General features: G+C 40.1%; 1 protein-coding gene across 3 annotated transcripts in view; it reads right to left on the bottom strand.

Annotated features, from left to right (window-relative positions):
• Window positions 1-6,493: 6,493 nt before the first annotated feature.
• Window positions 6,494-17,659, bottom strand: part of fbln1 (fibulin 1) — a 28,921-nt gene continuing 17,755 nt past the window's right edge. Inside the window, exons 15-18 of one of the 3 annotated variants that reach the window (XM_056739300.1) lie at window positions 15,608-15,753; window positions 15,180-15,317; window positions 7,580-7,752; window positions 6,494-6,660 (exon numbers count right to left, since the gene is read on the bottom strand). In XM_056739300.1, coding sequence (XP_056595278.1) covers window positions 7,613-7,752; window positions 15,180-15,317; window positions 15,608-15,753 — 424 coding nt within the window. In that variant the 3' untranslated portion in view covers window positions 6,494-6,660; window positions 7,580-7,612. Of the gene's footprint in view, window positions 7,753-15,179; window positions 15,318-15,607; window positions 15,754-17,659 lie in introns of all 3 variants that reach the window. The other 2 variants (XM_056739299.1, XM_056739302.1) reach the window with 2 other exon arrangements.

Raw genomic sequence — 17,659 nt, 5'->3', positions numbered from 1 at the left:
GAGCCCCTCTCATGCCGTTAAGCATTAACTTAACCGACTCTGGTACCAAAACAAAAACATATTGATGGATATCGTTCCACGGACCAACAAAAGAAGCCTGGGACGGCTTTGCAAAAGAGAAGTGCGTGTATTAATAATTATCGGCCGTGACACGCCAGCGCTTTGTTTCTGTAGGGCAATTATTCATGGCTGTTCTCTGGGTTCAAAGACAGAAACGCTGGATAGACGGCCCTCGCTGTGCCACGTCTCGATGATGTTCCTGCGACTTACAAAATTGAGAGACAACAATAGAAGAGTAAGACAAACAAACAAAGAGAGAGAGAGAATGTGATGGGCGAGGGAACATTGTGTGATGAACACAGATGCCAAACGTCTTGATTCACATCGGTCACACTCTTCAGGCTTCAGCATCACAGCATCGGATGAACATTTACATCAATGATGACGATTGACAGCTGTGAATCTTTGAGATTTACCACCACTGAGTCAGAATCAGATATAATGAAGCATCGGGTAAATTCATCACAGGGGTCTTATGTGTAAAAAACCTTATGTGTCTCACCAAGTTATCTCCATGATTATATTCATAAACACAATCAGACTACAGCTTACACCACATTCTCAAAAAAACGAGTGCTAAAACCATAACTCTTAAAGAACAAGCACATTGACATTGGATGAAGAAATGCAGTACACGTATTATTATTAAAACATAAAATGTGTCAAGATCGTAAGAAAACAAGAAATAAAGAGTTTGGTTCCAAACATGATTTTTTTTCGAAATATTTTTTTTATTAAGTTGTAATATTTTTACTCTGTTTGTGTTAGTTTTTTTAGTTTTATGGCTCGAATCAAAACAAACCAACTGCAGTATGATTGATTTTAATTGGAATGAACAATATAATCATTTAAAATGTTTAGCTCATTTTGGAACCAAACTCTTCAAATCATTCTCTGCTTTACTGAATATATATGAACGCCACAGATGTTTGTTGTTGCTCTCCTACTCAAAGCTCTTTTCATTAAACTTTACATTTGATATGTTGACCATTTCATGTTGGACCACTCAACAAACTTTCCACTGTAAAACAATCTGCAAAAATAACTGATATTTTCTCTAAACTGGAGAAAATTATAAGAAATATATATAAGAAATGTATCGTAAAATATTATTTTCTTGTAAAATTAGAATATTTAAGGATATACAAAAAAAAAAAAATCTTGTAAATTTGTTGTCTTTTTCTGTAATTTAACGTTTTTTTTACTGTTTTTCTTAAATACATAAAAAATACTTAAAAATCAGTTAGGAATTTTTTTATTCAGTTTTTACATTTTTCGTGGAAATTCTGTAAAAAAATACCTGTAAAATTCTGCAAATATTACAGTATGGCTGCACACGTTTTTTGAATTTTGTCTCTCTACATTTATTGATGATGTTGGTTTCAAACTGAATGTATAACTTAATGCTTCACAAAGAACATTCTCCTTAAAAAAACATTGGTGTAAAATCTCCACACGTCTGCCTACAATGAAAAAGAAAACACGAAACATTAGGTTGTTAGTCAGTTACAGACAGTCGCGATCTCTCTCCACTTTGAAGTCAAATTTTCTGTTTCTGCCTATTTGCAGCCAATGTGTCGTTTGATGTCTGGTGATTTTCTTTAATGAACAATGTGCTTTATATTCTTCTGGAGAGAACATTTGTTTTAAATGACACTGTCGGCCATAAAAGGCCAATAATGATGTGCCGGTCATAAATAAAGTTACTGTTAAAACCATCCATCAAATGAAAAGCAACTTTTACAATCTGATGTCATGCTTTATTTTGGGACTCTTATGGATGCAGGAGCATGTAGGCCTCACTGACGTCATCGAGCGTTGGGCAACGCAAGACCCAACATCACGGCCTCTCTTCTTGACAGTAGCGCTAACAGAACGGCTTTGGCTTGTGAAGTCTGAATTTCAATGAGCGTGGCTGAAGTCCCAAAAGCCCTCCATTCCATACGCTCTGTGTCTCGTGTGTATTCTGGCTGGGGGTTTGAGTGTGGTTCTGGTTATAGGCGGTTTGGACCGGCGCTGTAAGTTATGGGGAGTCACACATCTCAACCGAGCGCTTTGGGTTCGGGTCAAGGTTGCGCCCCTGATGGCTCGCTTGCATGTGTGTTCAAAACCTAAATGATCCTCATTGATCATCTGAGAAGTAATAATGCATCATTACAGCCCTGTGTCTGTGTGTGCTAGCCAATAGGAAGAGACGCTAGTGTTGTGTAGGTCTGCCACCTGTTGGTCTACAGTAAAACATCAGCATCCATGATGGTTCGGTATGAAAATTCTCATATCTGATGGTGTTTCGGCTGTAACTGTAGATCTTGGAGAAATCCATTATGAGTTATGAATGGCAAGAATGTGCACGAACAAAGGTTTGACTGTTAGGTTACACAAATTCTGCTGATATGAGATCAGCTCACCTGGAAACTCAAAGGAACACCTCATGGTTGTTCTAAAATACACATCAATCCTATCAATCGTCTTTCTGCTCTCGCTGTGCATGATTCACACATGAAGTACACAGTTTTGAGAACTGAGTTGTTGTGTTAGTGCAATCTGTTATATCAAAAGAAGGGTAAAAATCCACTTTTTGGCTTTTCTCAAACGACAGTAAAAAATGGGCAATTCCGCAAAAAAAACTCTGGTAACAGCAGGAATTTGAACATTTGGTGGTTTAGATACCCATGTGAGATCTCTCTTCACATTTGTAAAGCATTTGTTTTATTTTTAGTTCATGATTTTTCATAATCAGGTAAGAGCCATTCTCAGGATTGTCGCATCCATGACGCTTCATATTCCTCATAAATGGACACATAAAAATTTGAATAAAGTAACTATATTTATATTTGATGTTCTATAAAGAGGCATCTCTTCTCCATTCATTGGGTATTATTGCTTGAGGATTGTGATTTTATTTTACAGAAATTCTAAGAATTGTATCGTCTCCCAAAAAACGCGCCCTCTTTCTTATTCTCACATCCATAACGCATGTTTATTTTTCATAGACTGACATCTTTTGATGTTTAGACTCAATCAACAAGGGCTCAGTAAAATATAAACAGTTGGTTCAATATATTCGTAACAAATTCATTCTCTGAGCATTTTTATGTCACGTCCATAACGCTAGAATTGCCCTGATGCGGAAATAACATTTAAAGCACTCTCATTATAAATGAATGTTCCATTGCACATTTGAGCAAATGTAAAATGTTCATCTTCAAAAAAACGTGTGAAAAATTGAACTAAAATGAATTAACTAGCTTTCTTGTTGACTGACGTCATGATGGATAAAATCAAGTCCCACTCTTTATCTCTGGAACTGAAACTCCAATGTTTTGCAAATAGACTAACCAACAAACTTCAAATGCGAGCATACAAAGCATTGGTTTTAAGTAGGGCTGTCAAACGAATAATCACGATTAATCGCATCTAAAATAAAAGTTTGTGTTTACATAATATTTGTCTGTGTACAGTACATAATAATTAAAAAATATATATTTAATGCACATTTAAATATATGCATACAGATAAATAAAATAAAAAAATAACAATAATTTGTAAATTATTTAAATTATTGGTAAATATAAATAAATGCATACTTTTATAAATAAATAAATATTTCCTAAATATTTATACATGTATGTGCATGTGCTTATAAATACAAAATGAATATCCACAGTACACAGATATATATCATATAAACACAAACTTATAGTCTGGATGTGATTAATCATGATTAATCGTTTGACAGCCCTAGTTCTAAGTGATCTGTCTGGATTTAAACTCAAAGATTAAAGCATTTAGTATCAATAGAGCCATCGTATATACGTCCCAAAGTTCTTCCTTCATTTTTTGCTATTCATAATGAGAAAGAACGGCTACAGAAACCCCCACAACATTTGATTAAATCATCTTGCATGTGTTTTAAAACATGTGTTGCGGTAAAGAATGGCTGGGGTGGAGGGAAAGGGAGCATGTTTGTGTGTGTGTGTGCGCATTTGATGCGACCCCGTCGTCTGTGTGTCCTGAAGCTGGGCCCCGTCCCAGACGCATCTCTCCTTTCTCACTGTATCTCACCCTTATTTCTCTTCCGGTCTCAAGATCCAGAGAGCCTCCCTTTCCCATGGGCCCTGACCACTACCCCACCAAAGAGCAACCCACAGACACACACACACACACAGTCCAAGGTCATGTCGTGATGTGATGTGATCCAGCTTTGGCTGTGTGTGGCATGAAGACAGATGAGAATTCTTGTGCTGGGTTTTACTCTGCACGTGCCCCATACGCTGGTTCTGCACACACTGCACACGCGTGTTATTATTTGCTTAAAACTCCAGAGTCATGTTGCAGCGTTCATGCCAAAAGTAACATTACGTTTCCTTTTTGTCCGCTAATAAAATCTTTCTCCCCAAAATCCTTACCTTAAACAATACATTAAGTTAATTGTTGACACACAGTAAGAGCACAGAGATATCGATGAGAAATAATGTGCCAATATGGAAGTCTACCTTGAGACAAGAGAAAGTTTCTGACCTTCAAACAAAACACAAAGAGAGACATGTGCATAATGTATAAAGCCACTCAGAGTAAAGTTCTACTCTTAAGTGTCAAAATTCGAAGAATGACGTAATTTTATTCTTATTCTTACACTTAAGCATAAGAGTTATTCATAAACGTTCATAAGTGTTAAAACTAGTCTCCATTTAATCTCATGTCCAGAAACAAATGGTTTGATTTGCTCCATTTCACTCTTTGTTAACTCACAGATCACAGATGAGACGTCCTAAAAATCTCAGTTATTACATCAGTGAGATCAAATGGAGAGCAAATTAAACTTTTGTTTAAGTCTCATGTGTTTTAGATGTTTCTCTTGAGGAAAGGATTCAGAAATAAGTTAAAGAAAAGATTTCAACGATGTGTCAAAGTGATCTCAGATTTGTCTCATCTGACATTCAAACTCAGACATTTCACATCACATTAACTCAAATCCACATTATTTCATCTCTACAATCTACATTTTCTTCATTCTCGTCGGCAGCGTTCATGAGTGAACTATGGCTACGGTCTCTCCTCTCCATCTGCTGAAATAAGTTGGAGCGGTTTGTTTCTCGTCTCCTGACGTTGAGGAAAGACAGTCTCGGTTCAATAGCTGCTCACTAAAAGAGATGCGGTCTCCATTCTTGCCGTCCCTCCAAACGCCACGACCAACTTTCCACTGCTGAGAATGAGCAGCACTTAGCAGGATTTATCAATGCATGGCATGAAGAGCCTGCCAGTCCAACAAGAGGATTGTGGGAATGATTGGCTTTCGCTGGCATGACTTTCAGCTCTTAAATTGACCAATACGCAAAAACCAGCGGCCTTTTATTCCCGCTGAATGCTCGGCCAAGTTACATGGAAAGTTTGATTTACTAATGATTTGAATCAACCCGAGCAAATTATGGTCAAATTATAAGCTCGTGAAATAATTAAATTACTCATTTTTACCAACTCATTCTATATGGGGACGCTTTGAGTTCTGTGGATGTTTTACCCAGAGATGAAAGGGTTCTAGTAAAAATATATATACAGTATGTTCATTACTTAAAGGGATGGGCGGTGTGTATTTATAGGTCAAATGGCCTCATGACTAGAGCTATAGGAAACTTAATGATGCCAAATAAAATGTCATAAATAAATCATAAAAATTCAAGACATAAAATTAGAAAATATTATGTTACGTTAAGATGTTATATAACAAATCATCGGACCATATAAACATAAATTACACGGAACTATGAAATACTTAATACCTAATAATTATTATATAAAATAATTAATAACATACACGAGACTATATTTACAAACGATTAAAGTAAAATTGCATGTTCGTCTTGTTTGGTTTAAATGTTTAACAAAGAGCTTAAAAACATTTCAAACATATCACGCGGCTGGTTGGAATGCTTGATTCTGATTGGCCCACTCGCAACATTTGCAGGTTGGTTATTCCCAGATAACAACTGCTCAAAACTAATAACACACAGTTACCCGGATGCAGCAAATCATTTTGACTATTTTTGACAAATTAAATCTAAAAATGTCTTTTAATGACATACATGAGATTATATTTACAAATGATTTAATTAAGTTTGTGACGTTCGAACATCGTTTTTTATCTTAAAACCGAAAGTAAATGCATTCGGTAAAAATTAGCTAATAAAATATTTCAAATTTACATTTCATGTCCAGTTTTTTTTCATTAACGGCTGTAATCGCAAAATTATCCTCTTCGGTGTGACAAGACCCTCCGCGTCAAGTCATGATCACACTGTCAGGGATTATTTCTGTGATAACAACCGGTTTCCTGTACATTATCCCTTACATGTCTAATAATTTACTTTAACAAGCGCACGTTTTAGCATTTCAGTAGTCAACAGACTAAATACTTTTCTGGAAAGCAAAAGTATAAATCTAAAAACAGCTTTTAATGACACAGTTGGTGATACATAAAATACATTTAGCAATGCAGAATGTGTCTACACAAGCGTACAATCAGTGTCGAGTCGTCATCTCTATAATCATTCATGTTTCTTTTACCTCTCGCAATAACGCGTACAAACGCTGTCAGTCCCACTACAAAACAAAAGAGGAAAACATGCTTTCATTTTACATTAAAAAACATTCAGAGCCGCAAAAAACATTCTCATTTCACTGATGTAAACGTTCCAGTTTGTCATAATGCAATGTTCTTGTTGTTAAAACAAATTAATATGTTTGATTTTAAGTAAATTATCACAAGTAATCATATTAAAGCTTTTTCCTCAAAAGGATGAACGACTTACTGTTTGAGTACTTTTTAAGTGGTATTTTCAGTGATTATTGACTTTGTATACTTTTGGCCTGATCCTCGAACAAAGCACAGCTCAGAAGTCATATTGCTAACTTACTCTTACTGCCTTTTGTCATAAAGCTTGACCCTGGTTAAAATAAGTTTCATTGACAGAAATATGCTGCACTTTGAGTCTCGAAATTATCTTAGTATTACACAGACAAAACAATCTAGTGGCTAAAAAGCACAGGGTTATTTTCATCTTTAGATAAACAATTCTTTAAAGTGATACTTTCTTCAGCCAAAAATGAAAATCCTGTCATCATTTACTCACCTTCGAGTTGTTCCAAATCTGTATCAATGCGTTAGATGAACACAGATATTTAGAAGAGTGCTTGTAACCAAACAGTTCTTGGAGCTCATTGACTCCCATAGAAGGGAACCACACTTTATACATTTCTTTGTTCTAATGAACACAAAAGAAGATATTTTGAAGTATGTAGGAGAGGAAAGAGTTCTGGGGCACTTTTGATCACCATTGTCATGTTTCCTTCTATGAGAGTCTATGGGGTCCAAGAACTGTTTGGTTACAAGCATTCCTCCAAATATCTGTCTCTTTGTTCAACCAAACAAAGAAATGTTAACACGTTTGGAACAACTAGAGAGCGAGTCATTCATGTTCTTCAACTTTCAAAGATGTAGTAATGCATTCATAATAAACACCTTTAATGTCAGGAGATGATCAAGGGAACCTCTTTAAAACCAGAACTCGGACACAAAGATGTGAACATTGATGATTTTCTGGTGAGAAATGACTCCGTTGATGACGTGGTTCATGGCCAACTTCAGCACCGTGCTTAAAGAACCAACCAGAGGCTTCACCTGCCGGACCACACCTGAGAACGACATGAACAGAGAGAAATAAAACATTCAGCATTTTCTCGGAGACATTTGAAATCTATCGTGTGGTGGAATATTAACGGACCCAATGCTTATGGAAATACGAATAACTCTTGACAATCACAAAGCGACTTGATATGTGATGATGGATGCATCGCTCAACCTCATTGTTAGAGAAACAAGGAACAACATTTCCCAAAGGAATTGAGACATTCTGCATTACAGAGCTGACAGACCACACCCGCTCTCAGAATTCACCAATGAGCCAAGAATTCTGGAAAATTCTCTTCCACTGAACACATGATTAGAACGAGACGAAAATCCTTTGTTTGTACGGGCTGGACACACCAAACTCTCTCAGAAGAGGATTGATGACGTTCCACTTCTTCCAGAAGAGAAAGATCACAGATGACGTCTCTTTAATATCTCATTTGTTTCTCCTAGACATCAGTGAGATTAAACTGAGAACGAATGGTAACTTTTGTTTAAGTCTCATGTGTGTCTCAGATGTTTTTCTTAAGAAATGTCACAGATGTGTCCGTCAGAGTTTGAGAAGAGATCTCAACTGTAAACTAAATGATCTTACTCTATATTTTACAATCTTAAATGATATTTATCATTGACAAAAATACCGTAAAACATATACAAAATAAATGATTGAATTTACATTTATCTAACCGTAAAAATCCTGCACCATATTTGCTTCAAAATGCGTGACGAGAACTCGTAATCCAAGATCACGTGATCACAATTGAAACTCACTTCCTTGAAGTGATCATGGCATGTGGCCTTCGCCAACGGACTTCTGAAAGGGCTCTTCGTAAAGGGATTCAGGTGTTCACTTTCCTTTAGAACGCCCCTACAAATGGCGTGCCCTTCAAGGGCGCATAAATGCCGTTTGGAAAATGCCCTTCATCAGTTCTCTGAAGACTGGAGACAAAATTTGGTCAAAAAAAAAAATGTTCCCTTCATATTTGATATTTAAGTTGGCAAAAATTTAGACCTTAAAGGAGCCGTAATGAGAAACTCATAAATATGCTGCCCTTTAAATGACACGCATCATACATTCACGTAAAGCTTTGTGTGATGGTAAAGAGCAGTCGTAGAGCAGCTGTGACATCACACAACACCACAAAACAACCAAAGGTCAAACTATAAGAGCCGATCTCCAAACCACCTTCATTTACCCTCATTACAAATGATGGAAGGTGATGATAGCAGTTCTGACCCTTCACAAACTAAAATAAAGAAAAAGAACGTGATTCTGACATAAAACGTGTTTGTGAACATGGACCTTTGCGCAAATACGTCTGACTCACCATCCCTGCTCAATTAAAAAAACCAAGAGAGTTATTTATCATTTTAGCAAAGTACAAAAAGTTACACAACACATTCACGTTGCAAGCGTTTCGCTGGGAATTCAGTGTTATGAACACGACCGATCAAAGTGTTTCTGGACGTGGGAAGTCACCCTACAGTACATTGCTGTTGTTCAGAAGCTTCGAATGTGTCTGTGGTCAACTTCTAAACCACCAACATGTCCAAATCTCCGTTTCCCACGCTCATTTCGAAATGCCATTAAAGAGCAAGACAAATAAAATAGCATTCGCTAGCAGTACACACGCTCGCCACAAAACAAAGTCCAGTCCAACAACCATTTGTCATCCTCGATGGCTACATGGGTTACAATATTGAAGGTTTACATGTAAACAGTGCAATTTCTGGTTTTCTGGTCGCTCTGCCGTTTGGAGGAAATGTCTGAGAGCATCCAAACTGGGCAGGTTTGACACAAGAGACAAATGCAACGAATGACTTTCACCACCGCAGAACTGGATAATGACACACTAGCTGGTACAGGAAAGGGCAGAGACGTTTGCCCACATATCTAAAAGCTACACACACCCCCAGCAGGGCATCGCACGACGACACGACAAACCCGGCGATGCACTTGTTGGAAAGCGTGGCTGCGTTATCCAAACAACACTAAAGAGTTGACTTGACTTTCTCAAAGGCCACATGTGCGGTTTGGTGTCTCAGGCTCAATTAGCGATGAATCATTGCGGTCAAGTGCCTGGACTGAATCTGGAATGTTTGCTTCGCTGGAACCACGCCGTCATGTTTTACAAAAGATCGCTCGTGTTGTTTGCGATGCTGTCGATGTGGATTATAAAATGCACAAATTCAGGAATGATTGAACTCAAGGAGGATCTAAACAGAACAAAAAATGACACGAGCAAATCATAGCAAAAAATACATTGAAATATAATATAATGCAAACTATGCACTGTAAAACCCGACAAGTTACGCTGACTCAACCATTTGAGGAAACCGATTGTCTTAATATGAGTATTGAAAACTCATTTACTTTATATTTAAAATTTTTGGTTTAGTCCATCATAGTTAATTCAACTTAAAGATGTTAAGTTTGTTTCACTCAGTCAGTTTGAATTCAGGTTACAAATCTAAGTTTTAACAACCTAATGACTACTTAAATGGTTTCAGATTGAAAGCTTCTGCTTAAAATGATATATTTTTTTAATTCACATAACAAATATTTATTTAGTTGAATTCACTTTTTAAAAATGTAAAGTTAAAGTTACTCATTTCATTTAGTGATTTTCACTGTTAAAATAAAGATGCGGGGGGCATGGTGGCTTAGTGGTTAGCACGTTCGCCTCACACCTCCAGGGTTGGGGGTTCGATTCCCGCTTCCGACTTGTGTGTGTGGAGTTTGCATGTTCTCCCCGTGCCTCGGGGGTTTCCTCCGGGTACTCCGGTTTCCTCCCCTGGTCCAAAGACATGCATGGTAGGTTGATTGGCATCTCTGGAAAAAATTGTCCGTTGGGTGTGAGTGCGTGAGTGAGTGTGTGTGCCCTGCGATGGGTTGGCACTCCATCCAGGGTGTATCCTGCCTTGATGCCCGATGACTCCTGAGATAGGCGCAGGCTCCCCGTGACCCGAGGTAGTTCGGATAAGCGGTAGAAAATGGAATGGGAAAAAAAATAAAGATGCTGGAAAGATTGTTCATGCCATAGAATAACCATTTTTGGTCCCACACAGAACCATTCAGTCTTTAAAGAACCATCTCTTCTTACTTTTTTATAATCTGAAGAACCTTTATTCGGCACAAAGGACCTTTTGTGAAACAGAAAGGTTCTTCAGATGTTTAATGTTCTTTCATCGGAGGACCTTTTGAAGCATTACTTTCGTCACTCTACAGTCAAAACATTGATAAAATGCTCTTAGTTTTACAATTCAAAATACTTCATATGTATGGGACATTTTTCCTCAATAAACTCTTAATTTGTTGCTTATTAATAGTTAGTAAGGTAGTTGTTAGGTTTAGGGTAGGATTAATGATGTAGAGTACATACCAAGACACACAGACACCACCACACACACATCAACACACAATAACACACAGACACCACACACACACACACACACCAACAGACACCAGCATACAAACATCCCAACACACAACACACACACACACACCAACAGACACCAGCATACAAACATCCCAACACACAACACACACACACACCCAACACACACCAGCATACAAACAACCCAACACAAACTAACTCCAATATAACACAACTCACACAATCACAATAACACACACACACCAGCATGAAAACATCCCAACACACAATAACACACACACACCAACACACACCAGCATACCAACATCCCAACACACAATAACACACACCAGCATACAAACATCCCATCACTCAACACACACACGCACACCAACAAACAACAGCATACAAACATCCCAACACACACTAACTCCAATATAACACAACTCACACCAACACACAAACATACCAACACAAATTAACACACAGACACCACACACCCCAACACAACAACACAGTGTTACCCAGTTTGATATACACACTCATGAAGATCCTCGATCCTCCACAGCATCTTCACTTCTGACACACTTCACTAAAATTCCTCCGGTGTGTGTGAAGGACAGAAGCCGTAGCCAACGTCACATACCTGATCACAGACAGCTCGTCTCCGCCTTACCGCCAGCTCTCCTCCACTAACACACAGCATCACACGCACCGAATCCTGACCACAGGTGCATCATCCGCACCAGATGTTTCAAACCCAGAGCCGCTCAAGAGAAGAAGGGACAGAGATCGAGTGCTTGTGGATGTCGGTAGATTCCTCATGCTGGTGGCAGTGAAGGGAGTCACCGCATCTCTGGGCTTTTCCTATCCTTCATTTCTCATGTTTATACCTCATCACAACGCCAGAGATTCATCCTCAACACTGAAGCTGCACATCAGAGTCAACACAACACTTGTGCAACGGACACACACAGAGACCTCAACACACACCATCACACACCAACACACAGAGACCTCAACACGCACAAACATACCAAGACACACAGATCAATACAACATGACATACCAACACAGACAACTTAACACACACCAACACACAACAGCAAACAGACATACCAACACACAATAACACAAACACACTCACACACCACCGTACAACCATACCAACACACAATAAGACACAGACACCACACACACACCAGCATACAAACATACCAACACACACTAACAGCAGTATAACACAACTCACACAAACACACAGGCACCTCAACATACACTAACACACAAACATACCAACACAAATTAACACATAGACACCAAACACCCCAACACAACATGACATGACACAACGACAAAGACTGCTTGAGACACACCAGAATACCAACAAACACTAACACCAATATACTGTAACACAACACAGACCAACATACAGGCATATCGAAACACACACACACACACACACATCTTCACACCAACACGTAGATACCTCAACAAAACAAATGAACACACAACCATATAGAGAAAGAGAAGCACAACCCTTCACAGTGTGACACAAGGCAACATATATATTCAGCACCCACACACAATGAATATATATGTTGCCTTGTGTCACACTGTGAAGAGTTGTGCGATTGTGGAGTGAATGTCCATGTCATCAGTGAGCTGTCAAACTGCTGACTCTTCCCAGACTGTCTAATTCCAGCTGCTTCTCTCATCTCTCTGTGAAAACAGCCTACCAACCTACAGTGTTAAAAACAAACACAAGGTGCTATTCCAATGCCGTCGCCATGGAGACCACTTCAATCTGTTTCCCTTCATTGGTGAGTGCCCCGAAGAACGTAAAGATGACAGACAGACGAGCGATGAAATCAACTCAATCCTACAACAAAACTGTTTCTATCCATGACTTCTGCAACACCAACAACACAAAATGATATCACAATACATGTGTTTGTGCGGCTTAATACTTGCTCCAAAAGATCAATGAAGTGAGGAACTGTGTGTTTGGTCGAACAATGGTTGTTTCATATGAGTTGAGTAAAGTTTGTCATGTCTAAGCCACAACCAGAAAGAACAATTTCAACATCCTACAACAAAAATGACCAATAGATGTAAAATACACTCAACCACTGGTTGGGTTAAATATGGACATGTTCTAGGTTCAGTTAAATCAATCACGTGATTAAAGCAATTATCTTTCATAATCTACACAATCTATCTCTAACATTACAAATGTGCAAGTATTGTGTTAATATGTGCTTTGATTTATCTGCTTGGCCGTTCTCCATCATCACGTTGCTCAGATGCATCACAGCATCAACAAATGTTATTTTACCAGCGACTTCTTCCATAAATCACATCAAACCTCTTTATTCTAATCCAGAGCCCGAGGGGAGATCTAGATGAAGACCCGCTGCGCCGGTTTGAGTCCATGATTTATCCACACCAGCTGTTCTCCAACCCCTCTGACTCATGGCAAAGACGAGTGGAGGACCACCGTCGAGTTTTAATTGAAGGAGCTTCTGGTCACGATATGAGGCCCCAGATGGGACGCACAGGGCACACGGGGCCCCCTAACCCAGAGCCTGTTTGAGAAAGATCTCAGCGCTGGAGAACGAGATGGTCGCTCCGAGGCTTTCATGTGGTACCCGCTCGAATAACGCTGGTGCCCGTCCAGACAAACACACACATGACATCATACCAGGATTCCACACGACCACAAGTGTCTGCTGTCTGCATTATTGCCGGTTGTTTTGCGTCTTTGTGCGATTGTGATTTAGGAAGTCTTTTCTCTCTGGCACAAGGGGAAACTACCCATGAGGTCCGCACACACGGAGATCAATGAGCCACTTCAGGATTTCATTACAATAGATTTCATCTCAGAACGCCTTTGATGTTCAAGCACATTGAGGAGTAAATTCAGTAAGTGCTGCAAAGCTTCGTTACATTAAACCCGACTGCCGGCGAGAGTCTTCTGAGCGGTTGCCAGGGTGCGTCTGTCTGGTTGCTAAGGGCTGCTTGCAGGCCAAACTCTAAAGAGAGGGGGTAGTTTGTTTTACAGACTTGTTCGACATGTACATACTATATACTTACTGAGAAACTGTTACTTATAATGACTAGCCACCAACCGTGAACCCAGAGTGCACCCCCTAAACCATTATTAACTCTTTCCCCGACAACTATTGTAAAATTCTTGCCAGCCAAGAGCACCATTTTGAAGCACATCCACAAAAACGTTTGGTTGTATGAATTTGGAAACATTCGATATATTGATAACAGAGCTTTAAAAAAACATTTTGGGAAACTCTTTTCATCAGAGCAGATTCAAAAGGCATACGTTGAAGGTGTGGTCTATCAGAAAGTGTGTGACAGCGCCCCCTACCATGAATGAGATTGTTTTTGGATCTCTATTGTGTTATCCCCCTCCAGCTAACATAATCTATGAATGAATTTCATTTTTATATTTGGTCAGCAGACGTCAAAAGAGCGCCTGTTCCTTGTCATTCTCACCCGCATTAACTTCGCCGAGTACGGTTACCCTTCCCAATAACCTCAGTGCGAAAGTACACCAACATCTGGACACCGAAAAACCCTTTTCAAAGCGTCCTGGAAAAACACAGCGAAGAGTAGAAGAGCACATTAAAGTCGGCCGTGCCACAAAAGTGGCAAACAAGGCCGCATGCTTAGCAAAGGAAAAACACGGCCTGGGGATGAACAACACATGGACGAGCGTCTACACACGGGCCTTCAGAACGGCCAGAGGAGGCCACAGAAGACGCAGAGCTATCATCAGCACAACCAAGATAGAAATCACACTGTCGGAAGCAGTTAGACTGAATGAGCTTCTCCGTTCGAGATTCATGCTTCCCGCTCTCCTTCCCCCGCAAAGAGACACATGTGCATTTGGTTTGTTTGTAGAAAAAACCGAAGAGAATCTTTGGTAATGGGAAATTAGGTCAGAAAACCACTTGATGCGAATGTAATTTCCAGAGAGGGATTCCTGAGCTTGCGGTCCTTCGGCATTGTTAGCCGCATGCCGGAGCGACACTCACCCACGACCATGCTGTGATCCAGACGCTTGATGATGTCAAATGAGTTGTTGACGTTCCCGTCGAGAATGTCGTAGAAGATATCCATGGATTCCGTGTGAAAGAAGTTTGGAGGTATGTGGGACCTCAGGAACACGATTTCTGTTGATGAAAGAAAGTTTGGGATTAGTAAAACGCATTACAGTGCAATGAATATAGTTTAGGCCGTCAAACATCACTTTGGCGGAACACTCAACAGATTATCATGTTAAGCTAGTCAGATAGCTAGACATGTTTATAGCTAGCAACCCGCACAGCTCACTTTTTTAATAACCACATGCTTACGATGACTTGGCTAAGTTTACTAAGTTTGCTTCTAAGTGGCCTGCGAAGAATACCATTCATGTAAAAATTACGCTACGGTAATAAAATCTAGATATGAAAGCTCGTACCCTCTGGTTTGGTGAATTCTCTGAAGGTGGGAAGCGAGATAGCCGTGTTGGAGATGGAGTGGATGGGGTTCTGGATGCAGGATACGTCATTAGGTTGGCAGGATTTCCCACACTGGATGATATCTGCACGATCCACCCTTGACCTGCTGGAAGAAATGAACCGTCATGAACTATATGCCAGTTTCTTTCTTGATCAAAACATTGCTTCTGCCAAAGGAATACACGCTAACGATGTGGGGTTGAGTTTCTCTCTGTCCGCACCGGCTTCAATGAAGACACGCTACAATGCAAAGCCGCTTCAGGCACAGTAGGACCCCTTGTGAGACGTCACAGACAAACAGGCCCTGATCTCTAGTGTTGACTGGGGAAAATAATCTTCCTTCACAGTCGAGGGTCTCCAACAACCGGACGACTTCCAGCAGAACCCACCGCAGAACCAAGCACCCAGCAGGCGAGTGAAACCTTCACTAAATAAATATTATGTGCGCAAATACAACGGGCGTTCTTAAAACGGAGCTCCTAACACAAACAATTAGGTTTTCGGGGGGGGAGTGGACAGAACATGACGAGAGGCCAAAAATCCCACCACAGGAGAATCGGCGGTCAAGTTTCCTGTCAGCCACTCAATGTTTTTTCAAAATTGTGACATTGATGTAAAACGTTCTCCTGAAAACATTTGGTTTAGCACAGCATTCCCAGTTCTGCGTCCCAAAATTTGGTGTGGAATTTATGGTACGGGGGAGCCCTAAATCCTGGACTTCCTGACAACACTACTCGACTCCTCTGACTTCTTTTAAAGCTGCGTTTTGTACGTTCTCTGGGTGTTCGGGCAAAGATTTTGGAGCACATCTCTGTAACAGCTCAAATGTGAATAAGAAGGACTCTGGGAGAGATTCATCGAGATCTCTTTGGTTTGGTGGCCAACTTCGAGAAGACATTAGTCTTGGCCATGTTAGCAACCACAAGTCAGACGTCTCAACATAAACGCAAGCATTTCTCATCAAATCACGCTTCCCAGATGGACTTTATAAACTTGATGTTAACAATGGACCCATTTGAGTCTGTTATTAATTTTTAAGACTTTCCTTAAATCTATGCATGTATGTGTATGATTGAATAAATACAAAATTATTATGCACAGTACACAGATATATATTATGTAAACACAAACTTTTATTCTGGTTGCGATTAATGAAGATGAATCATAGTTTTTTTAAATACTTCCCTAGATGTGTGAATTTAGGGGATGACTTTGACAATTGTCCCACGATCTGCTCGCCGGTGGAATTACCAAATTCTCGTAATCCAATTCCATTGGAGAACTCCAGTAAAGTGTAGTCGAATGTGTGCATCTGTTTAAACTAACGCGCAAATGAATTAGACCCCGGCGGGCCGGAGAGGTCTGGAGACGTGCCGTGATTAGTTATCCATCCATCTCTGCACTCTTTCATGGAACGCAGGAGCTGTAGCTAAACCCCAAAGCTCAGATCAGGTTACCGGCCGAGAGGGGAGAAGCCCCTTACAGAGAAGTCAAGCCACCGCTGGGCATAGACCTGTAATTAGCAATTAGCGGGTGGGTCCGTGTTTTGCTTAGATCTGGGCCAAAACCGCCAAATGTTCTCCCTGCTTATAATACCCAACTTGTGCACGACATGCGGAGGGAGAGCGGGACGGATCTTTCGACTCGAGGGGCGAACGCCACAAATTAAGACCCGAGGCTAAACCCGCCTGTCAGCGAACATCAAAGCCAACATCAGGGTCTTACAGCAAGCGGTAATTTCCCCTCATCCAAGGGGTAAACTCGTCGCCCGGCCCGTCACGTGGACATATCCCAACGTGTTGCTTGAGGGGAAAACAGAGTTTTTGGACGGCTGCGCTCATGGTCAAGCGAAAGCTCTCTTCTTTTACTCTAGTAATTATTATTTATAGTCCGGGTGTTGATAAAGCACCAACACTAACACAGTGGGCCTCATTTCTTGGTGCGCAGCGGCGATGTAGCTCCGCCACAAATTGTTCAGACCACCGTCCAAAGCCCAGAATCTCATAATTCAC

The sequence above is a fragment of the Triplophysa dalaica genome, chromosome 24 (genome assembly GCF_015846415.1).
Source record: "Triplophysa dalaica isolate WHDGS20190420 chromosome 24, ASM1584641v1, whole genome shotgun sequence".
Lineage (NCBI taxonomy): Eukaryota > Metazoa > Chordata > Actinopteri > Cypriniformes > Nemacheilidae > Triplophysa > Triplophysa dalaica.
This window is presented reverse-complemented; position numbering and strand designations above follow the sequence as displayed.